The sequence below is a fragment of the Nerophis ophidion genome, linkage group LG25 (genome assembly GCF_033978795.1).
Source record: "Nerophis ophidion isolate RoL-2023_Sa linkage group LG25, RoL_Noph_v1.0, whole genome shotgun sequence".
Lineage (NCBI taxonomy): Eukaryota > Metazoa > Chordata > Actinopteri > Syngnathiformes > Syngnathidae > Nerophis > Nerophis ophidion.
In genome coordinates, this window is record NC_084635.1 from 22547805 (window position 1) to 22571823 (window position 24019).

The following is a 24019-nucleotide window of genomic DNA, read 5'->3' on the forward strand; positions in this document are numbered from 1 at the left end:
TAACAGCGGCGGTGACTTTTCCTCCTGCAAGTAGCGCTGACTACGCCTCCCCCCACAAGGACATTGAAAACTGATATTAGAAAAAGCATTGTGATCCATTGCCGTATCTATATTTTTTCTCACCCCTAATAAATTATATTCATCCGTTCCAGACCCCAGCCCAAATAGTAAAATAAAGATTTTTTATGTTAGAAAAATTATATATTTACATGCAGATAGAAAAATTATAGTTTTACATGCAGAAAATAATGTAAAATGCATGTAAATGACAAATAAATAATTTAGCATCCTACGAAAAGTGGGCCGTATGAAAACCGATGCATCACTCAAGCATAATTTGATACAGATTCTTTTTTTTTTTTGATACAGGATATAGATTTATCGTGGTCACGACTGCAATTACAAACAGTTCCAGAATGTTGGAGGCCTTACTTGTCGACCATCTATGAAGACGTCTGTCAGTTCATCTTGAGGGACATCACAAACATTCCTGCTGCTTGTCGTCAGCTGCCAGCTGTGTCTCAAATAGAATACTTCTTTCAGTACACTTAAATAAGTATACTATGGACATGTTCAGTGGTATACCTCAACTTAGAAGTACCAAAACTTACAATTATTTTAAAGCATGAGCTGCCTCTGGACTTTTTGTCATGCTTTAAATTGTGAGTATGAATTAAGTAAGAAGTGTGTTTGTTTTTCAAGCTTTCCCCATCCACCGGAATGGAAAGTATGTTTTTTTAGTTATGATTTGAGCTTGTAATTTCGGTTCCTGACAGTGTACTGCTGTCTTAAAACAGTTGCTGTCATTGCGCACCCATTTAAAATAACAATTATAATGTTAAAATTGTTCTTTTTCCCCTATTTTTTAATTATGAATTGCAACCCTTTGAGTTATTCCCACTAGGTGATGATCGGGGATGGTAAGTGTCAACATTTTGGGCCTGCTTCGTGCAACATTAAGGTACAACGGCTGCACCACTGCTTCTCAAGTGTGGTATGGAATTGCGCCAATTGAGCAGCCCTAGTTTTAAACTATGACAATATGCATGAAAATATTGACTTGGCAGGAATGTATGGGAAAAAAATGTGCAAATAATGTGCAATGTTAATAAATGGTTTAGTTACACTAGTTGTTTGGTCTTTTAAAGTAACCTGTTCTTGACATCATCAAGTGACAGAAAAGGGTGTCACTGGCTTCTTGGTGGAGGTCTAATCCTATGCTGAAAACTCACTCCTGCTAATTTCATTGCTGTTACTCAAATTGGGATAAAACAAAGATCAAGGTAAAACAAAGTTGCTTAAGATGGGCCAATACACATTTTGAGTTGATCAACGTGTGTCCTATCAGATTTAGAGTTAAAATCAGACATAAATATTGGTGTTTTGAGTGTCATACAAAAGGCACCAATTCAGTGTAAATTACTTATACAGTATTTCACTACTAATTAATGCATTTTATTTTTACAATATGCTGTGGGCCAATCAAAATAAATGAGCCAAAAATGGCCTCTGGGCCAAGCCACACTTTTGATACTGTGAAAGTTTTTGTTTTTTTAATTACACAGGCCTACGTTTTGTCTGTGTATGTTTCAAATTATGTTGTTGATCTTGATCATTTGCTTTCGTTTATATATTTGCAATATTGATTTTTCTTTATGACTATTTTATGTTTTAAAAAGCAATAGGGGAATAAATGTAAGATTTTGTTGTGACATTGTCAGTTAGCTAGCTGTAGTCATTATTTAAGTATCAATACCATTGATACAAAATTTTTCTGTTTTAATATCGATTTTCATATCAAAATATCAATACTTTTGACACTTTAGTTATTTGACATAATTTGTATCATTACCAGGAACACTGTGTAAAAAAAGTAACTAAACTTGCGAATGAGGCAATGTGTCAATGTTAAATGCTATTGTTTAAATGTTCAGTATTTTCACGTTATCTTCATGTAGCCTGCGATGAGGTGGCGACTTGTCCAGGATGTACCCTGCCTTCCGCCCGAATGCAGCTGAGATAGCTAGCTCCAGCGACCCCCCGTTACCTGAAAAGGGACAAGCGGCAGAAAATGGATGGCTGGATGTTCATGTAACTGAATTGTGACTTACTTTTGTCCTAACAGTAGTTTTTATTAATTTATTTTATTGTTTTTATTATGTTACTTATTTATATTTATTATGGGTTGAAACACCATTTTCGTGTACTTTGTAAGATTTTGTCTGTTTTTTCTGTTGTATTTTCGCTATATTGTTATTCAAGCCACTACCTCAATATGCTTCAGAGTTCGCAATAAATAAATACAAAATCCATCCACCCATTTTCTACCGCTTATTCCCTTTGGGGTCGCGGGGGGCGCTGGTGTCTATCTCAGCTACAATCGGGCGGAAGGCGGTGTACACCCTGGACAAGTCGCCATCCCATCGCAGGGCCAACACGGATAGACAGAAAACATTCACACACTAGGGCCAATTTAGTGTTGCCAATCAACCTATTCCCAGGTGCATGTCTTTGAAGTGGGAGGAAGCCGGCGTACCCGGAGGGAACCCACGCAGTCACGGGCAGAACATGCAAACTCCACACAGAAAGATCCCGAGCCCGGGATTGAACCCAGGACTACTCAGGACCTTCGTATTGTGAGGCAGACGCACTAACCCCTCTACCACTGTGCTGCCCTAAATGCAAAATGATAATTATAAAGGACTATGTAATAATAATAAATAATATAATAAAGGATATATATATATATATATATATATATATTGTCCTGTCCAGCTTCTCAGGCAAATCCTATAGTTGATGTAGATGCTGTTCAGATTTACTTTACAAAAGAGAAGTGTAGGATACTTCTCTTGTTGCCTTAATCATTTGAATTTGACTTTATTAAATGTATTTATATTATCATTTGGTGCAGCCGGGCCGGAGCAGGAGGGGATGGAAAGAGAAAAAAAGGAAGACAGAGGAGGAAATTTTGGGGATAAGAGGGGGATTAGACAGAGGGACAAAAACAACAACAGCAAACACAACAACAATAGAACAACACCAGCACATACGATGTATACAAATATGATCGTAATATATATAGCAAAGAAGCAGTTAGTGAAATAAATAATAATATAGAAATGACAATGAGCATTTTTACACTTCAACTGGAGCAATACAAATACCAATAGAAAAAGCGCTATTGATCATGAAAAGGCAATATATAATAAATAGTAAGAATAAATGTTTTATGTCTGCTGTTATTGTTCGAAATACAGAACCTTTTAAATTTTAGCAGACACAAAAGTATATTTGCACAAAGTATCGATATGAGCTCTGTATTGCCGATACCAACCTGAATTTAACTCGGTTTCTGATCGGTAAGAGAATCAGTGGTATCGCACACCACTAACCGACTCCAGCATTTGTACTATCGCTCACTCCAAACGCTTTCCATGACGAGGATGTGCTTGTTTTGAAATACGGTAGAGTTAGGTGGGTGGTGCTTCTAGTAAGAGAGTCGGCAAAACAGTCCCGGCGGCTCATGCTGGTAAAAAAACACACGCCCATTTCTTAACGAGCCAATGGGAGAGCAGCGCATTGCTTAGTGGGTTTTTGAACTGACAGTGGCCAACGGCTCACATCGGCAGCGCCCAAAGTTTACCTTTCATTTCTCTCTTTGGTTAGTTTTTAATTGATTCTGATCGGTTGGTGGCGGCCACAACTTCGATTTAAAATGAGAAAAAGGTACGTTTTTGTGTTTTAAGTCCTCAGACTTTGAGTTTGTTAGTGTTAGTGCATGTACACGTCGTTACCAAGTGTGAGCTATATGCTGCTAACTATGCATCTGAATTAAATTGACTCATTCCATTAAATATGTGTTGCAGTGTGGCGCTCGCAGCAGAGTCCGTGTCGTGCCTCAATAAAGCTTTGTGCCAGCTGAAGGACATTTGGGAGGAGATCGGCATACCTGAGGACCAAAGACTGCAAAGAACGAATGTTGTCAAGAATCACATTAAGGTGGGTGTATTGTTATGGTAATTATAACCCCATTGAAACTACTTATTACTTTGACTTTGTCTGTTTTAATTGTATACTGCAGGCCTGGGCAATTATTTTGACTCGGGGTGGTCACATTTAGAAAAACAATTGTCTAGGGGCCGGTATATCTACTTTTAGGAACACTAATACAAAACTTCACAATAATGTCTGATTGAATGCTAAAAACGTTAAGACAGACCGCCTTAAAAAACATAATGGAATTTTATTTTTCTATGAACGATACAACACTCAATATTGACAAAATATGAACATCACACCACCTTTAGATCGGTATGTTTGACAATCAAGTGAAACGCAAAAAAAATGCAACAAACAGTGAAGTATGATCGCGAAGGGTACAAAATAAACCCACCTACAATCTAGAATAGAATATAAAGTACTTTATTGATCCCTGGGAGAAATTCAGCACCACAGTTCGCTCACAAAAGACAATAATAATAATAAATAATACAAACCCCGTTTCCATATGAGTTGGGAAATTGTGTTAGATGTAAATATAAACGGAATACAATGATTTGCAGATCATTTTCAACCCATATTCAATTGAAGGCACTACAAAGACAAGATATTTGATTTTCAAACTCATAAACTTAATTATTTTTTTTTGCAAATAATAATTGACTTAGAATTTCATGGCTGCAACACGTGCCAATTGCAGTTGGGAAAGGACATGTTCACCACTGTGTTACATCACCTTTTCTTTTAACAATACTCAATAAAACGTTTGGGAACTAAGGAAACTAATTGTTGAAGCTTTGAAAGTGGAATTTTTCCCATTTTTGTTTTATGTAGAGCTTTAGTCGTTCAACAATCCGGGGTCTACGCTGTCGTATTTTACGCTTCATAATGCGCCACACATGTTCGATGGGAGACAGGTCTGGACTGCAGGCGGGCCAGGAAAGTACCTGCGCTCTTTTTTTACGAAGCCAAGCTGTTGTAACACGTGTCTTGCTGAAATAGGCAGGGGCATCCATGATAACGTTGCTTGGATGACAACATATGTTGTTCCAAAACCTGTATGGACCTTTCAGCATTAATGGTGCCTTCACAGATGTGTAAGTTACCCATCCCTTGGGCACTAATACACCTCTATACCATCACAGATGCTGGCTTTCGAACTTTGCGCCTATAACAATCCGAATGGTTATTTTCCACTTTGTTCTGGAGGACACCATATCTCTGTTTCCAAATATAATTTGAAATGTGGACTCGTCAGACAGCAGGACACCTTTCCACTTTGCATCAGTCCATCTTAGGTGAGCTCGGGCCCAGCCAAGCCGGCGGCGTTTCACGATATTGTTGATAAATGGGTTTGGCTATGCATAGTAGAGTTTAACTTGCACTTACAGATGTAGCGACCAACTGTAGTTACTGACAGTGGTTTTATGAAGTATTCCTGAGCCCATGTGGTGATATCCTTTACACACTGATGTCGGTTTTTGATGCGGTACCGCCTGAGGGATCAAAAGTCCGTAATATCATCGTTTGTGTGCAGTGATTTCCCCAGATTCTCTGAACTTTTTGATTATTTTATGGACCGTAGATGGTAAAATCCCTAAGTTCCTTACAATAGCTTGTTGAGAAATGTTGTTCTAAAACTTTTCGACAATTTGCCTACAAAGTGGTGACCCTCGCCCCATCCTTGTTTGTGAATTACTGAGCATTTCATGGAAGCTACTTTTATACCCAATCATGGCGCCCAACTGTTCCCAATTAGCCTGCACACCTGTGGGATATTCCATATATGTGTTTGATGAGCATTCCTCAACTTTATCAGTATTTATTGCCACCTTTCCCAACCTCTTTGTCACGTGTTGCTGGCTTCAAATTCTAAAAATGTTTTGTCAGTTTGAACATCAAATATGTTGTCTTTGTAGCATATTCAACTGAATGTGTTCAAAATGTTTTTCAAATCATTGTATTCCGTTTATATTTACATCTAACACAATATCCTAACGCATATGGAACGGGGTTTGTATAATACAGTGGTTCTCAACCTTTTTTCAGTGATGTACCCCCTGTAAAAAATGTTTTAATTCAAGTACCCCCTAATCAGAGCAAAGCATTTTTGCTTGAAAAAAAGAGATAAAGAGGTAATATACAACACTATGTCATCAGTTTCTGATTTATTCAATTGTATAACAGTGCAAAATATTGCTAATTTGTAGTAGTCTTTCCTGAACTATTTGGAAAAAAAGATATGAAAATAACAAAAAACTTGTTGAAAAATAAACAAGTGATTAAATTATAAATAAAGATTTCTACACATAGAAGTAATCATCAACTTAAAGTGCCCTCTTTGGGGATTGTAATAGAGATCCATCTGGATTCATGAACTTCATTCTAAACATTTCTTTACGGAAAAAGAAATCTTTAACATCAATATTTATGGAACATGTCCACAAAAATTCAGGAGGAACTGTGTGGTGTTGTCCTGGTCGTGGAACTGTGGACCAGCTCTATACTCTCGGCAGGGTTCTTGAGGGTGCATGGGAGTTTGCCCAACCAGTCTACATGTGCTTTGTGGACTTGGAGAAGGCATTCGACCGTGTCCCTCAGGAAGTCCTGTGGGGAGTGCTCAGAGAGTATGGGGTAACAGACTGTCTGATTGTGGCGGTCTGCTCCCTGTGCGATCAGTGTCAGAGCTTGGTCCGCATTGCCGGCAGTAAGTCGGACCCGTTTCCAGTGAAGGTTGGACTCCGCCAAGGCTGCCCTTAGTCACTGATTCTATTCATAACTTTTATGGAAATAATTTCTAGGCGCAGTCAAGGTGTTGAGGGGTTCCGGTTTGGTGGCTGCGGGATTAAGTCTCTGCTTTTTGCGGATGATGTGGTCCTGATGGCTTCATCTGGATCTTCAGCTCTCACTGGATCAGTTCGCAGCCGAGTGTGAAGCGACCGGAATGAGAATCAGCACCTCTAAGTCTGAGTCCATGGTTCTCGCCCGGAAAAGGGTGGAGTGCCATCTCCGGGTTGGGTAGGAGACCCTGCCCCAAGTGGAGGAGTTCAAATACCTAAGAGTCTTGTTCACAAATGGGGGAAGAGTGGATCGTGAGATCGACAGGCGGATCGGTGCGGCGTCTTAGGCAATGCGGACGTTGTACCGATCCGTTGTGGTGAAGAAGGAGCTGAGCCGGAAGGCACAGCTCTCAATTTACCGGTTGATATACGTTCCCATCCTCACCTATGGTCATGAGCTTTTGGTCATGACCGAAAGGACAAGATCACGGGTACAAGCGACCGAAATTAGTTTTCTTCGTTGTGTGGCGGGGCTCTCCCTTAGAGATAGGGTGAGAAGCTCTGTCATCCGGGGGGAGCTCAAAGTAAAGCCGCTGCTCCTCCACATCGAGGGGAGCCAGGTGAGGTGGTTCGGGCATCTGGTCAGGATGCCACCCGAATGCCTCCCGAGGGAGATGTTTAGGGCACGTCCAACCGGTAGGAGGCCAAGGGGAAGACCCAGGACACGTTGGGAAGACTATGTCTCCAGGCTGGCCTGGGAACGCCTCGGGATCCCCCGGGAAGAGCTGGACAAAGTGGCTGGGGAGAAGGAAGTCTGGGCTTCCCTGCTTATGCTGCCGCCCCCGCGACCCGACCTCGGATAAGCGGAAGAAGACGGATGGATGGGTCCACAAAAAAAATCTAGCTGTCAACACTGAATATTGCATTGTTGCATTTTTTTTCACAGTTTATGAACTTACATTCATATTTTGTTTTAGTATTATTCCATAAATATATTCATAAAGGATTTTTGAATTGTTGCTATTTTTAGAATATTAAAAAAAAAATCTCACGTACCCCTTGGCATACCTTCAAGTACCCCTAGGGGTACGCGTACCCCCATTTGAGAACCACTGATATTATATCGATCATATATAGTATATATAATATATGATCTATATAAAACAAATTCTACATTTAAGTGCAGTCAAGAAGGAACATAAGCATTATACAGTCTGATGGCTGTCGGTATGAAGGACCTCCTGTGTCGTTGCGTGTTACATTTTGGGAGTCTGAGCCTTCCACTGAACGTGCTCATTCTCCCTGCAAGGTCCGAGTTTACTGAGTGTGAGGTGTTGTCCATAATGGCTGGGAGTTTTGCTAGACTTCTTTTTTCTGATACTGCCGTCTGACATATCTGATATCACTAAGCTTTACAACTTTGTTGGGAAAAGCTTCTTCTGCGTCTGTGGAAACGCTTCCCGCCCACACTGCGCACACCTATCTGCTCAACGCTTTAGCATTGACAACATGCGTTCTGAATACGCACTGCTGATTGGCTGTTACCGCTCTGAATACGCACTGCTGATTGGCTGTTACCGCTCTGAATACGCACTACTAATTGGCTGTGATCGCTTTGTATGTAAACCAATCAGATGGTTGTGTGGGTGGGACAATGCTGTGTGCTGAGACAGAGGCAGAAGAAGCAAAGCAGCTTTTTAAGACTTTAGCTTAGAAACTCTTTCGGTACACCCCTGTACCAAAACAGTTTAATACAAATGCACGTACCGTTACACCCCTAACAATAATGTAATATGGATGTACAGCGTTTACTTTGAAGAGTGTAACTTCTACGGTATTAATGTCTGTTGTTTGGAAAGCATTTTAACCTCCTTGGCTGGCATCATTCTGCTTCAGTATGGCATAGACCAGGGATGTCCAAACTTTTTCTACTGAGAGGGCAGCACATTGAAAAATGAAAGCAGGCGGTGGCCATTTTTGATATTTTAGATTTTCAAGACCAATACAATATATATTGTACCCCTTAGGGCTTCCCTTAATTTTGGTGAATGTTAAAGGTCCCGGGGTCCGTCAGTCATTAAAGTGTTAAAAATAAGGCATGTAATATTTTTTTTATTTACTTCCAACACTTTAATATCTATAGATAATTTTGAGATCAATCCGTTGCCATTACATTTCATTTTTTTTTATTATGCCGTTTTTCCAAAGAAAACCATGTTTTCTTTTATGACATAAACATCAAATATGCAATAGTTGCCCCCAAACATTTTAAAAAATGGAATATTTGATGTGAAGTAATTGGAGCCTAAAGTAATTGAACAAATCATAACATTGCTTTAGGTTCATTATTATTTTCTGAACAATGACCACTTAACAATAACCTTGGGGATCCAGAACGCCCCACTCAGAAAAGTGTTACAAATAGTTTTTATATTAATACATTATATATTAATTTTACTTTCAACTCTTAAATATTTGGATCAACTTCAGATCATTCTGTAGATTATACATGTTTGTCTTGTTTAGAGCAATGACAGTTTTAAAGTAAATTTGATTGCAAATTTGTGTTAGTGTCAATACTCCAACATTTTCTCACTACATTACACCTGTTTGCTTTGTTGTTCCACTTTTTATGTTTGTTTTTTCGTCATATTTAAAAAATGATCTCCTGGCCGCAAAATATCATCGGACCGCACTTTGGACACCACTGATGTAGATTATTGTAACAGGGATATGCTTGCATTTCTTCAAGTCGGCTACTTTTTGTCATGTCATTTGGCGTCTTTCTTTAATTCAGTGAACATCATCCGCATTTCTTCTCAGCACTGTCCTTCATACTCTTTTTTTTTTTTCTGGACACCTGGCTGCAATAACTAGATTATGTATTGCTAGCCAGCGGGTAAAACACCTGATGTTATGACCGGATCATGCCGGGTTTACTGACATTCAAGACACCAACTGGCGGTGGGGATGTTTATTAGCCAAATTTTTGCTCACAATCAAAAAGAACAGTTTGCCAAGACACCGCTTGTATTTGTTTTGCTGTTTTGTTTTATTTCCACAATGCTAGGGGGTCATACAAAGAAAGAGACACAGTCTAAAAATGGCCCCTATACATACCACTTATCCTGGACACTGGTTTACCTATTAATTATTGTAGTCATGACTGCGACAATCAAAGGCTGGTCTGCACATGTTGCATAGTCTCCACACCTTGCCTTTCGTGGTAATGCACACTCCCCTGGCTTTTTGAGGTGTCCCTCTGGATTTTGTCTGGATTCCCGCTCCCGCGGAAATACTTCCCCTATCGTAAACGCTCCTCTTTGATTCTTAATTTTTTTAATGTGCATCTGTGTGTGCATCTGGCTTCGAAGTGATTCTGGACCACCATCCGCCGCCTCAGGAAGGGGAAGCAGTACACTGTCAACACCGTGTATGATGCGGATGGTGTTCTGCTGACCTCGACTGGGGATGTTGTGGATAGGTGGAAGGAATACTCCGAAGACCTCCTCAATCCCACCAACACGTCATCCTATGAGGAAGCAGTGCCTGGGGAATTCTGTGGTGGGCTCTCCTATTTCTGGGGCTGAGGTCGCTGAGGTAGTTAATAAGCTCTTCGGTGACAAGGCCCCAGGGGTGGATGAGATCCGCCTGGAGTTCCTTAAGGCTCTGGATGCTGTTAGGCTGTCTTGGTTGACAAGACTCTGCAGCATCGCGTGGACATCGGGGGCAGTACCTCTGGATTGGCAGACCAGGGTGGTGGTTCCCCTCTTTAAGAAGGGGGACCGGAGGGTGTGTTCCAACTATCCTGGGATCACACTCCTCAGCCCTCCCAGTAAAGTTTATTCAGGTGTTCTGGAGAGGACGCTACGCCGGATTGTCGAATCTCGGATTCAGGAGAAACAGTGTGGTTTTCGTCCTGGTCGTGGAACTGTGGACCAGCTCTATACTCTCGGCAGGGTTCTTGAAGGTGCATGGGAGTTTGCCCAACCAGTCTACATGTGCTTTGTGGACTTGGAGAAGGCATTCGACCGTGTCCTGTGGGGAGTGCTCAGAGAGTATGGGGTATCGGACTGTCTTATTGTGGCGGTCCGCTCCCTGTGCGATCAGTGCCAGAGCTTGGTCCGCATTGCCGGCAGTAAGTCGAACACGTTTCCAGTGAGGGTTGGACTCTGCCAAGGCTGTCCTTTGTCACCGATTCTGTTCATAACTTTTATGGACAGAATTTCTAGGCGCAGTCAAGGCGTTGAGGGGTTCCGGTTTGGTGGCCGCGGGATTAAATCTCTGCTTTTTGCAGATGATGTGGTCCTGATGGCTTCATCTGGCCGGGATCTTCAGCTCTCACTGGATCGGTTCGCAGCCGAGTGTGAAGCGACCGGAATGAGAATCAGCATCTCCAAGTCCGAGTCCATGGTTCTCCCCCGGAAAAGGGTGGAATGCCATCTCCGGGTTGGGGAGGAGACCCTGCCCCAAGTGGAGGAGTTCAAATACCTCGAGTCTTGTTCACGAGTGAGGGAAGAGTGGATCGTGAGCTCGACAGGCGGATCGATGCGGCGTCTTCAGTAATGCGGACGTTGTACTGATACGTTGTGGTGAAGAAGGAGCTGAGCTGGAAGGCAAATCTCTCAATTTACCGGTCGATCTACGTTCCCATCCTCACCTATGGTCATGAGCTTTGGGTCGTGACCGAAAGGATAAGATCAAGTGTACAAGCGGCCGAAATTAATTTCCTCCGCCGTGTGGCGGGGCTCTCCCTTAGAGATAGGGTGACAAGCTCTGCCATCCGGGAGGACCTCAAAGTAAAGCTGTTGCTCCTCCACATCGAGAGGAGCCAGATGAAGTGGTTCGGGCATCTGGTCAGGATGCCACCCGAACGCCTCCCTAGGGAGGTTTTTAGGGCACGTCCAACCGGTAGGAGGCCACGGGGAAGATCCAGGACACGTTGGGAAGACTATGTCTCCCGGCTGGCCTGGGAACGCCTCGGGATCCCCAGGAAAGAGCTGGATGAAGTGGCTGGGGAGAGGGAAGTCTGGGCTTCCCTGCTTAGGCTGCTACCCCCGCGACCCGACCTCGGATAAGCGGAAGAAGGTGGAAATGGATGGATGGCTGTGTGAAACCTAAGGCTTTGTACCGATAAATCTGACTACAAATACATTTACTGTTAAACTCCTATTGTTTGTATTCTGTCACGTGACTTCTTCCCGGAAGAGTGAAACATTGGTGCCAAAATGACTGTTGTGCAGCAAATGGGGCACCAACTCTGAGAACGCAAGGGGTTTAGATCTTCCTGCAAAAAGCAGATACAAGCAAAAACGCAAACTATGCAATGGAGTAGATCCCTATACTTTTATCAAAAAAAGATTTGTGGAGTGCTATTGAGGTTTTTTTCATTGGGGGAGTTCCTAGAAATATTGAGCTATCTTGTTCTCCAGATGTCATTCTTCACGACAAAACATATGAAAACTTGGAAAAACATGGAGGCTTACAACTTCTTTTTGTTTGGCTGAGTCAATTAAATTGATTCTAACTCATGCATTGTTTTTGCATGGGTAAGTTGGCCTTTAATGATTTAAATTTGCGTCTTGCGCGGACACGTTTATGTAAACAAAAGTATATAAAAAATATATCACACCAACCTTTAACGAAATGATCACTGCCATCTTGTACGTTCTTCTACTCTGCTCCCTTGGACTTCATGTCTTTCATAAAATTGGGCACTCTTCAGCCCTTCTTGATTTCCTCTTGAAGAACTCTGACGAAATGTTTATCCTTTTCGCGATTTGAACAGTTTGTACAGCCAAATTAAATGCAAGCATTGGGCATTTTTCTTCAAGAGAGGCTAAATGGCGCCTAGTACCCATTGAGAACAGACACTAGCATGACCACCACGCACATTTAATGAGCCGGACGTGACGTTATGTACATCCAAGCAATAACTAGAAGTAGGGCTTTCACATTTCAGTAGTCGATGCAATACTTTTTGAATTTTCGATATTTACTTGATAACACAATATAGCGTTGCTTAATATAGACGATATACAGTGAATGATATACATTTGGCCAACACAGTTTTAATACTATCGTTCTATCATGATAAAATGCATGTTGATGACACATTTTAGTTGTATCCCTCAGATTTGAAACTGACTAGCAAGCAAACGTGTCCTCAACGTAGTGTATCATTCTCGCTAGCGGCTAATATTCCTCCTCAGTGCAAAAATCTAGGTCAGTAATCGTTGTCTCTGTGGCGAGTGAAGTATCATCACTGGAGGACAAAGAATGCATAACATGCTACACTATTTACCGTCGGATGATATGTTAACTCCAATCTGAGGGTCGATACAACTTTTGACACCATTTGACAGTAACAATACTAAGTATTATAGTATCAGGTCAATACCACAGTGGTTAGATCTTTATTTTTTTGTCTCAAAATATTTTGTAAGTTTTGTTATTGTTTAAAAACTCAGGAAATTAAGTATTTTTTTAAAAATACAAAATTGTTGTGTCTAGAGCTGTGGTTCTTAACCTGGGTTTGGTTGTACCTCAGGGGTTCGGCGGAGCCTCCACCGCAGAGGTCAAGACACACCCGACTCATCGTGTAAATAAAAAGTTCTCCCTATCCGCGTATTATGGATACCACAAGACAATGTTCCCTCTAATTTTCCATCTGATTTGCAAGTGTGTAATTTGTTGTGAGTTCATGCACTTTGTTGGTTTTGTTCTTTGAACAAGTTGATGTTCATGCACGGTTCACTTTGTGCACCAGTAAAAAAAAAACACATAAATTTGTCTTGATTTTGAAAAAATATATATATATTTTTCACTAAAGAAAGGTTTAAAGAATGCGCATATGAAACATGTGGGGTTCGGTACCTCCAACAAGGTTAAGAACCACTGGTCTAGAGCAGTGGTTCTCAAATGGGGGTCCGCATACCCCTGGGGGTACTTGAAGGTATGCCAAGGGGTACGTGAGATTTTTTTAAATATTCTAAAAATAGCAACAATTCAAAAATCCTTTAATTATATTTATTGACAAAATATGAATGTAAGTTCATGGACAAAATATGAATGTAAGTTCATGAACTGGGAAAAAAAATGCAACAATGCAATATTCAGTGGTGACAGCTAGATTTTTTGTGGACATGTTCCATGAATATTTATGTTAAAGATTTATTTTTTTGTGAAAAAATGTTTAGAATTAAGTTCATGAATCCAGATGGATCTCTATTACAATCCCCAAAGAGGGGACTTTAAATTGATGATTACTTCTATGTGTAGAAATCTTTATTTATAATTGAATCACAAGTTTTTAGTTATTTTTATAATCTTTTTCCAAATAGTTCAAGTAAGACCACTACAAATGAGCAATATTTTGCAGTGTTTTACAATTTAATAAATCACAAAACTGATGACATAGTGCTGTATTTTACTTCATCTCTTTTTTTTCAACCAAAAATGCTTTGCTCTGATTAGGGGGTACTTGAATTAAAAAAATGTTCACAGGGGGTACATCACTGAAAAAAGGTTGAGAACCACTGGTCTAGAGTACTAATATCAGGTTTTAATATTAAACGAGGGTAAGTTGTTTTTTTGTTTTTTTTACGTTGAATGATGTGTGGATTATAGATATTAGTCTGTGGTGTGTTTTGATGATTTAACAGTCTGGATCCTTCTGTTCCCCAGAACTTACTCGATATGATGATCAAAGAGGAGGAGTCTTTGAAAAACAGGCTTGTAAGCAACATTCAGAACTGCAAAACTGAAATGGAGAAGCTTTGTCTTGAACTACAGATTCCATCTTTTGAGGTAACTAATTACTATGTCTATAAACCGCACCGGTATATAAGCCACACCCACTATATTTCAAAAGAAAAAAATATTTTCTTATATATTGGCTGTAACGCACCATAAGCTGCAGATATATACTGGTACGTTGTGAATTGAGATGTTTACATCAAATATTTTGTAAATGTTTATTTACATAACTTTTAAAAAATGTTTCCGATTTTTCAACACACACCTTTTTACCTTTGAAATTCCTTCCTCTTCTTTCCTGACAATTTAAATCAATGTTCAAGTATTTTTTTTTTTATTGTAAAGAATAATAAATACATTTTAATTTATTTTTCATTTTAGCTTCTGTTTTTTCAACGAAGAATATTTGTGAAATATTTCTTCAAACTTATCACGATTAAAATTCAAAAAAATATTCTGGCAAATATAGAAAATCTGTAGAATCAAATTTCAATCTTATTTCAAAGTCTTTTGAATTTCTTTTAAATTTTTGTTCTGGAAAATCTGGAAGAAATAATGATTTGTCTTTGTTAGAAATATAGGTTGGTCCGATTTTTTTATATATTATAACGAAGTGCAGATTGGATTTTTTTTATTTATTTTTTTCTTTTATTTTTGTTTTTCTTTGTCATGACAAAGGGATGTTTTTGTCATGAAAAGGGGAGGTTTTTGTGGTTGGTGCACTAATTGTAAGTGTATATTGTGTTTTTTATGTTGATTTAATAAAAAAATATATATATATCGCCACGGCCCGGTGGTTGGTGACCAGTGCCATAAATAATGTCTCTCACTTTTATAGTAGAAGGATGGAGACATAATTCGACGATTTGGTCAACTTTGAAGGAATTTGTTAGACACAAAACGTTGTTTGGTTCGACCTCCCTTTTTTGGTGAGGATCGTCAGTCATTCTTCATCTAAATGGGAATATAAAACCTTCCGAACAGTCGCCATCCCAGTTAGATCAACCATTGTATAGTAGGGGTGTGGGAAAAAATCGATTCGAATACGTTGTGCGATTCAGAATCGATTTTTTTTTTTTAAATTGATTTTTTAAATTATTTATTTATTTATTTTTAGCAATCTAACAAACCACTACACAGCAATACCATAACAATGCAATCCAATTCCAAAACCAAACCTGACCCAGCAACACTCAGAACTGCAATAAACAGAGCAATTGAGAGGAGACACAAACACGACACAGAACAAACCAAAAGTAGTGAAACAAAAATGAATATTATCAACAACAGTATCAATATTAGTTATAATTTCAGCATAGCAGTAATTAAAAATCCCTCATTTACATTTTCATTAGACATTTATAAAATAAAAAAAAAAGAACAATAGTGTCACAGTGGCTCACACTTGCATCGCATCTCATAAGCTTGACAACACACTGTCCAATGTTTTCACATAGATAAAATAAGTCATATTTTTGGTTCGTTTAATAGTTAAAACAAATTTACATTATTGCAATCAGTTGATAAAACATTGTCCTTTATAATTATAAAAGCTTTTTAAAAAAAATATACTACTCTGCTAGCATGTCAGCAGACTGGGGTAGATCCTGCTGAAATCCTATGAAAGCAGAATCGTTTTGAATCGGAAAAATATCGTTTTTGAATCAAAAAAATCGATATATTATCGAATCGCGGCCCCAAGAATCGATATTGAATCGAATCGTGGGACATCCAAAGATTCGCAGCCCTATTGTATAGTAAATGATGTTTTGCTATGTTTGTTGTCTCATAAAGTCTGCAGTCAGTAGTAATTATCGATGTTGTTGAAGGAAAAGGCCAACATTGTGGTGCGTTTTTCATATTAATGTGCCGTGTATGCTTCAAATGAGCAAAATACCAAATATTACATGTTATAAATGTGCCCGTTACTACATTACATATGAACTGATGAAAGCGTATACAAAACACTGATGGAAGAGTTTGGGTGTGTTTTAGAGCAGTGGTCCCCAACCACCGCGATTGGTACCGGGCCGCAGAATAATTTTTTATAATTTTTATTTATTTAAAAAAAAAAAAAAGTTTTATTTTTATTAAATAAATGATAAATGGGTTGTACTTGTATAGCGCTTTTCTACCTTCAAGGTACTCAAAGCGCTTTGACACTACTTCCACATTTACCCATTCACACACTGATGGAGGGAGCTGCCATGCAAGGCGCTAACCAGCACCCATCAGGACCAAGGGTGAAGTGTCTTGCTCAGGACACAACGGACGTGACGAGGTTGGTACTAGATGGGGATTGAACCAGGGACCCTCGGGTTGCGCACGGCCACTCGACCACTGCACCACGCCGTAAATTTGATTCTAAAGATTTTCTAGATTTGCCGGAAGAATTTTGGGGAATTTTAGTCATAATACGTTTGAAGAAAGAGTTCACAAATATTCTTTGTCGAAAAAACACAAGCTAAAATGAAGAATTAAATTAAAATGTGTTTATTATTCTTTACAATAAAAACAATTAATTTACTTTGACATTGATTTAAATTGTCAGGAAAGAAGAGGAAGGAATTTAAAAGGTAAAAAGGTATATGTGTTTAAAAAACCTAAAGTAATTTTTAAGGTTGTATTTTTTCCTTTAAAATTGTCTTTCTGAAAGTTATAAATGAATTAATTTAAACAAGTGAAGACCAAGTCTTTAAAATATTTTCTTGGATTTTCAAATTCTATTTGAGTTTTGTCTCTCTTAGAATTAAAACTGTTGAGCAAAGCGAGACAAGCTTGCTAGTAAATAAATCAAATTTAAAAAAAATAGAGGCAGCTCACTGGTAAGTGCTGCTATTTGAGCTATTTGTCGAACAGGCCAGCGGGCGACTCATCTGGTCCTTACGGGCACCGCGTTGGTGACCCCTGAAGTAGATAAATCAACATAAAAAAACACAAGATACACTTACAATTAGTGCACCAACCCAAAAAACCTCCCTTTTTCATGACCAAAAAATAAATAAAAAATCCCCACCCCCCCGCCAGGCCGCGGGACAAATTATCAAGCGTTGACCGGTCCGCAGCTACAAAAAGGTTGGGGACCACTGTTTTAGAGCACTAATAGGCGGAATAGAGTGACTCCCATAGGCTTCATTGTAAGCATACTTTTAAATGCATTTATTTACTAGTTGAAATGCATTACATCATAAACACATATGTGTTATTGTCTTCCACAAGGATTGTGAAGAATAGGCACAGTAAAAAAACAAAAGTAACTGTATGAACATTTCATATCACGGTTATCTTGACCAAAATTGTCGCGGTTCTCATTATCACAATATTGTTGAATGTGCTCAAAAAGTACTTGTACACACTGAAATCTTTTAATCATGTTTTGTTATTCATGCTAGCATTTAGGCTAGCTAGCAATTACCGTGCAAGCTACTTCTCTAAGAAATTAGCAGAATCACAAAGTTTTTAGTGAAGGTAATCACAATTTTCGATAGTTAAAATTTTAAACAATAATACTAACTGTCGTTTTGTCGTTATGCCGATAACTGTTACATCCCTACTACCTTGTTGTATGTTTTACATTTTTTCTGTGCTCTGTATATTTCACACGAATGAGCAATTGCATTAATTTAAATGACCAATATTGATTTTAATTGTTGATTATCTTATTATAAAAAAAGTCAATAAGATGTTTATGTATTTATTTATTTGTATTTATTTATTGTTTATTTTAATGTTTTTATTATTTTTAGGATTGATTTTTCAAAAAATTGTTTGTATTTTTATTATTGTATACTAAAACAAAACCAGTACAGTAATACGATTGACACGCTTATTGAAAGGTTGTGCTTATCAAGTGTTACTGTAGAGGAGCAATTGCAATGCAGTCGTTTGTAGGAGTGTATGCGTTTTTGTCAGTGTTCGCCTGACAGTCAGTGACGCCCCATTTAATTCTCCAAAGAGTGTGCAGTGTTTCTCAAACGACTGCAATCTATTCGTGGCAGTAGGCTACAGGAGATAATTTTGGTGGCGTCATCCTCTAATCTGCATGATTGGCCATGATGAATGTGCATGTAATTCTTAAGGTTGTTGTGACAGACAAAAAGTTAGCAAAAACATTCATAATTTAAAAACATAACACATCTGTTTAGAAACACAAATTAACTTTGTTTTGTCTTTCATGGCGTTTTTTGTCACAAGCAGGATGTAGGCGCTCGTACTGTATTGTCTCCTGGATTTTGTGCAGAGAGTTACTGTTGTAATGGTCTGTGTTGATTCAGGAAGAGGCTGGGATCAGCATGCTCCAACAGGAAAAGAACCTTCGCACACAGGTGGAGGCCCTGACAAAGGAGAAGAACAGGCGGATGCAGCAGCTGAAGGCTCTGCTGGTGCAAGACCAGTACCTGTGTGACATCCTGTGCTCCATTCCTTATAGCATCACCCCAGATTCTGTCCCCTCACTGGAACAACTGGAGAAATTAAGCCAGCATATTGTCAGCCAGAGTGCAGAGAAGGTAGGAGCTCTATTCTTGCTGGCCTTGTTCAAACGCAAAAAGACATTTACTGAACGTAAAGAAACACAACCTTTTCAGTCACTCTGTGTTTGTTTTCATTATAGATAGATAGATAGTACTTTATTGATTCCTTCAGGAGAGTTCCTTCAGGAAAAATATATAAGTAGAGTTATTTTTCTCCACACTTGACTGTTGTCTTAGTAAAGCACTAACACACATTCACACAGAAGATGATGACTAAAGACTTCTTGAGCAACAACAGCTGTGTTTTAGAGGTCAGGAGTTCTTGAAAAATGCTGTAACTTGTAGGAGTGGGCACAAATATTGCTATGGCAATATTGCGATATTTTGTCTGTTATAATAATAATATATCTTTAATGTCTTAGTATCTATTTAAAACATTTTATTTGTTTATTTATTTTGTTTTAAATCATGTTCTGGGACGATTGTAACTCCAGGACTACTTCCGCACCGCCGCTCTGCAAAATGTCGCTTTACTTCTACCACGCTTTGTGGGGTTAAGAGTGATTAGGCATTACAAAAAGTCGACAGTTAAAAAATCAATATTTTTTTTTTACATTGAAGTAACAAGAAATAGGGTTGCATGATTTTGAGAGATAACCTAATTGCAATTTTCCCTTCAAAATTTGCTATTTTTCCATTTTGTACATATAAATGCATAAAACTGTGAAAATAACGAGTGAAGGAAGATGGGTTACTGTTCGACTGCTAAATCAACATTATTGTGTCATGGTGCCACACATTAGAACAATATGCAAAGATTTACTGTCACAAATATTTTTATGGAAGTATTATTGAAGCAAAATTATTTGCAAACGTTTATCTCAATCTGTGAGCGTGTAATCCAATTTCAGGCGTGTGTACAAATGTGTGTCTGTATATCAATCCAAGTGTGGGCCATCAGATCCGCGTATGTGTGTTACTGTAAGTTGTCCATCTGTCCCTAATCAGAAAAAAACCTCGATAGGCTTTCGACATGTGACTTTTGCAACACTATTTTTTTATGTACGTTTGAGCGAGCACATCCAGATTCGTGAGCGTGTATTAGAACGTGTGCGTACGCATTCAGAAGTGCGTGCGTGTATCAATGATCTGAGAGAAGCAGGAACCCTCTATTTGCTGTCTTTTTTTTTTTTTTTTTTTTGCACGTGACTTATGCGACACTTCTGCCGTGTACAATTTGAGCGAGCGCATCCAGATTTGTGAGTGTGTAATACAACCTGTGCGTGCGCATTCAGGAGTGCGTGCTTGTAGTACAATTTTACAGTGCGTATCTGAGGTGTGCCTACATTTAACCAACTACGGAAGAAAACACGCAATTTAAACCAATCAGAAACAACGTACAGCTGAGGTGCGTGAAAGAGAGACGCCAAGATGCGCCTTACTTTGTTTAAGGAAAGAGAAAAACAAGGAACTTAAGTAACTTCCACTATGGAATAAAATAGCGAACTCACGCAAAGCTGTTCGAGTAAACCTCTACCATATATGGATACTGTATAAATGCTGAAGTACTGGTAAGTAAAGAAAATACGTCACTTAAGTCTCAAATTCCAAATGGCTCGTTTAAAGCAAGTTTGGAAAAAAGCAAGATTATTTTATAAATATCTCTGCCATGTCTCTATGGTTTAATTTCAAATTTTTGTGACTTTTGGGGATCCTAAATACAAAAAAACAGGTACCAATAGGTAAGACACATTGGTTTTGCATAATGTGTCGCCTTAAAAAATATTCGGTGAAGCATGTACAACAGAAATGTTAAACTCAACATAAGGAAAGTAACTCTTGCGATTATGGAAGGAACACTCATTGTATGTTTTGACAAAAATGACAGTTTTTGTATTCGCGCACTTTTTTTTTTTTTTTAGATCTAAAGATAAATAAATAGAAAGACAGTAATTATGTGTTCTTGATGATGAAGTGAATGATACCACAATAAGTGTTACCATAAACAAACCCATTTTTTTAATAAAATGACTCATTTGACACTCAAATTTTGTCAAGTAATTGCACATGTATGTCGACGAGGGCTGCAATAAATGACTATTTTTATAGTCAACTAGTCATCAACTATTCAAACGATTCGTCGACGAATTGGATTATTAAGTGTACCACTATTCAGCGACTCTAGTTTAGCAGTCAGCTTTTTAATTCAGGTTGAGATAGTTTCAGGCTTGCACTGACTGACTGTGTTGCTCATTAGGTTTTTAGAAAAATAACATATATTTTCAATTTTTTCCACGTCTCTGAAGATAAACATGGTGAATCAGGATTAGATGAAAATGGTCAACATTAACGAGCTGTCAAAATAAGCAGGATTGACTGATTTATGCGGTTCTACTGTGTGGCACAGTAGTTGACTTGTATAATATCTGTTTAAATCCACCAGAATGTCAGTAACTCATTAATTCACAGAACAAAATATATATTCTTGTATTTATGGTTATGTCCGTGATTAGGCAAAACGGTATGCTGAGTTCATGGACCTTAAAAAGCAGATCATCTTGTACATGAGTGACCTGGACCACGTCCCAGAGACCAGTTTCGAGAAGGATGTTGTCTGTGAAAATGAAGACTCTTTCTGCCTTTCGACGCACAACATTAATGCACTCAAGCTGCTTCTTTGTCAGGTGAGATCTTTTTTTCATGTCACTTATCAATGTGTGAGCAAATACAAAAAAAGGAGGCGAAGTAAAATCTGCAATCAGTGTATGAACATTTGCAAACGGATCATACAGATGATCTTGAAGCCAGTTTATACCACAACACATTGAATTAAAAATACTCATGTTATGTTGCGATACCATGAGAGATTATATATGGTGAGTATACTCCTTGCATTTAATCTTCCTAAGAGACAATACTATATAAATAAACATTGGCTATACTGTGGTTTTAGAGTAGTCAGTGTAGTGCTGTGCGATATAGATGGATAGTACTTTATTGATTCCTTCAGGAGAGTTCCCTCAGGAAAATATGATGTACTGTATCCCTGAAGCACATTTTATGTATAAAAGGCCCAGACAATAACTATTACTTTTAGCAGTAAATTGGAATTAAATGTGTAGAATTTGTCCTTAATTAATGTGAAAGAATTTATATTTTACGGTTTAGTTATTTTACATTCTAAATTATTTTAATGTGTAATGAATTAGGTATTTAATTATTTTATGAATTATTTCATGAGTTTATAATTTCAAAACGTAAATATTTATTTAATCATTTCATGAACCTCTGTGGCAGCATTTCATGAATGAAATATTTTATCTGTCAAACTCAGTCGTTAAAGTCATTTGATGGATCCTGAAACTTGGTTGGTTACTCGGCACTTGTGCTTTTCTGAAACCTAACTGCCAGAGAAGCAAAGGAGTCATAGTAGATCTCTTGGTCTGAAAGTGCAGAAATCGTTTTGACAACCTCAATAAATCCCTTTATTTCAACTGCTACATGTCCTGAGTCAGTAGGTCCTGCTTCCACGTGCTCCCGTCGGTCTAAACCAGGGATGCTCACACTTTTTCGGCAGGCGAGCTACTTTTCAAGTGACCAAGTCGCGGCGATCTACCTCATTCATATTTTTTTATTTATATTTATTTATTTATGAAAGAGACATTTTTGTTAACAAGTTAATAGTGTTTAATGATAATACAAGCATGTTTAACACATATAGATTCCTTTGTTTCATAAAGACAAGTATATAAGTTGGTGTATTTGATTCTGATGACTTGCATTGATTGGAATCAGACAGTAGTGCTGACAACGTCCGCATTTTCAAATGGAGGAGAAAAAAAGTCCTCCTTTTTGTCCAATACCACATGAAAGTGGTTGGATTTGGCATCTCATTTGTCCAACTTGCATAATCGTTTTCAAACAGTTTGTTATGAGAATAGCATATGTGCGTGTGGCCCTTTAATGTGTTGACAGCAGGTGAGTGACGTCAGTGGGCGAGAGAGGAGAGGGAGCGGTCGCTGAGGGAGGGGGAGAAATACATTGGCATCAAACTCCATAGCTTGTGCACTCTAGCCTTCTGACACTCTTATTTTGTTAGCACAGGCAGGATGAAGCAGGTCTTTTATGGTGAAGACAGGAACTGTGCAGTCGGTCTTTAGAGTTTTGACAGCAGGTACGGCCCAAGAGTTTGTTGAAATAAAAAGTGTTTCTCTCCGTCCGTCCTGTCAGTGAGTTTTTTCTTAATAATGAGCTTGCAGCAGCCAGCGTCATCTCACAAGATCCTCGGGTGCCGAGAATGTCAAACAACTGACGAAAGTGAAGTTTGATGATTGCTCATTTTTATGTCTATTTTTTTATTGCCTGGCTTGTGATCGACTGACACACCCTCCGCGATCGACCGGTAGCTCGCGATCAACGTAATGCTCACCCCTGGTCTAAACTATGTACCACCAACACTTAAATAAGTAAGCATATATCCTATATAGTTGCCATGTTTTGAAAGACTTTCAGGCTTCAGACCAAAGCAATCATTGGACTTGATTTCTGTTAGCCACTCCCACTGAATTTGATGGTTTAGTTTGACAGATAAAATAAATTAATTCAATGTCCTCTTAAAATTGTCACATTTTTTGTAATGCTGTCCGCATTATTATCTGCTCCAGACAATCGCGTGTGTCTTGTGACAACATCACAACATCCTGTTTTGGCAGTGCTCTTTAGGTGATCAAAGTCTTTCGGGGGCCAAATTTTCGGTGCATCACTAGTCAATAGTGCGTAAATGATAGGCTATGTGTATTAATTCATGCAATATAATACTTTAATTTGTTTTTATGTAAAAGACCCTCATTTTTAAGGTTTGTTGGCTTTTATTTTGCCGTGGCAGTGCGCTATGATCAATTACATGCAGTGCACTCCCTGCTTCTTCCTACTACTTTTTGGAAATGTTGAATTGTGCAATTATAAACATTTAATGTGCTGCTATGATTTTTGAAATATACTATACTG

The 24019-nt window shown here is 38.6% G+C and overlaps 2 protein-coding genes across 5 annotated transcripts in view; both read left to right on the plus strand.

Moving 5' to 3' along the window:
* The window catches only part of vps33b (VPS33B late endosome and lysosome associated), a 47342-nt gene extending 46216 nt beyond the window's left edge, over positions 1-1126 (plus strand). For both annotated transcript variants that reach the window (XM_061886951.1, XM_061886950.1), the window contains exon 23: positions 370-1126. In XM_061886951.1, the coding sequence (XP_061742935.1) occupies positions 370-449 (80 nt within the window). In that variant the 3' untranslated portion in view covers positions 450-1126. The remainder of the gene's footprint in view (positions 1-369) is intronic.
* Positions 1127-3570: 2444 nt separating this feature from the next.
* prc1b (protein regulator of cytokinesis 1b) overlaps positions 3571-24019 on the plus strand; it is a 40255-nt gene continuing 19806 nt past the window's right edge. For all 3 annotated transcript variants that reach the window (XM_061886947.1, XM_061886948.1, XM_061886949.1), the window contains exons 1-5: positions 3571-3729; positions 3870-4002; positions 14469-14591; positions 18815-19048; positions 21526-21696. In XM_061886947.1, the coding sequence (XP_061742931.1) occupies positions 3719-3729; positions 3870-4002; positions 14469-14591; positions 18815-19048; positions 21526-21696 (672 nt within the window). In that variant the 5' untranslated portion in view covers positions 3571-3718. The remainder of the gene's footprint in view (positions 3730-3869; positions 4003-14468; positions 14592-18814; positions 19049-21525; positions 21697-24019) is intronic.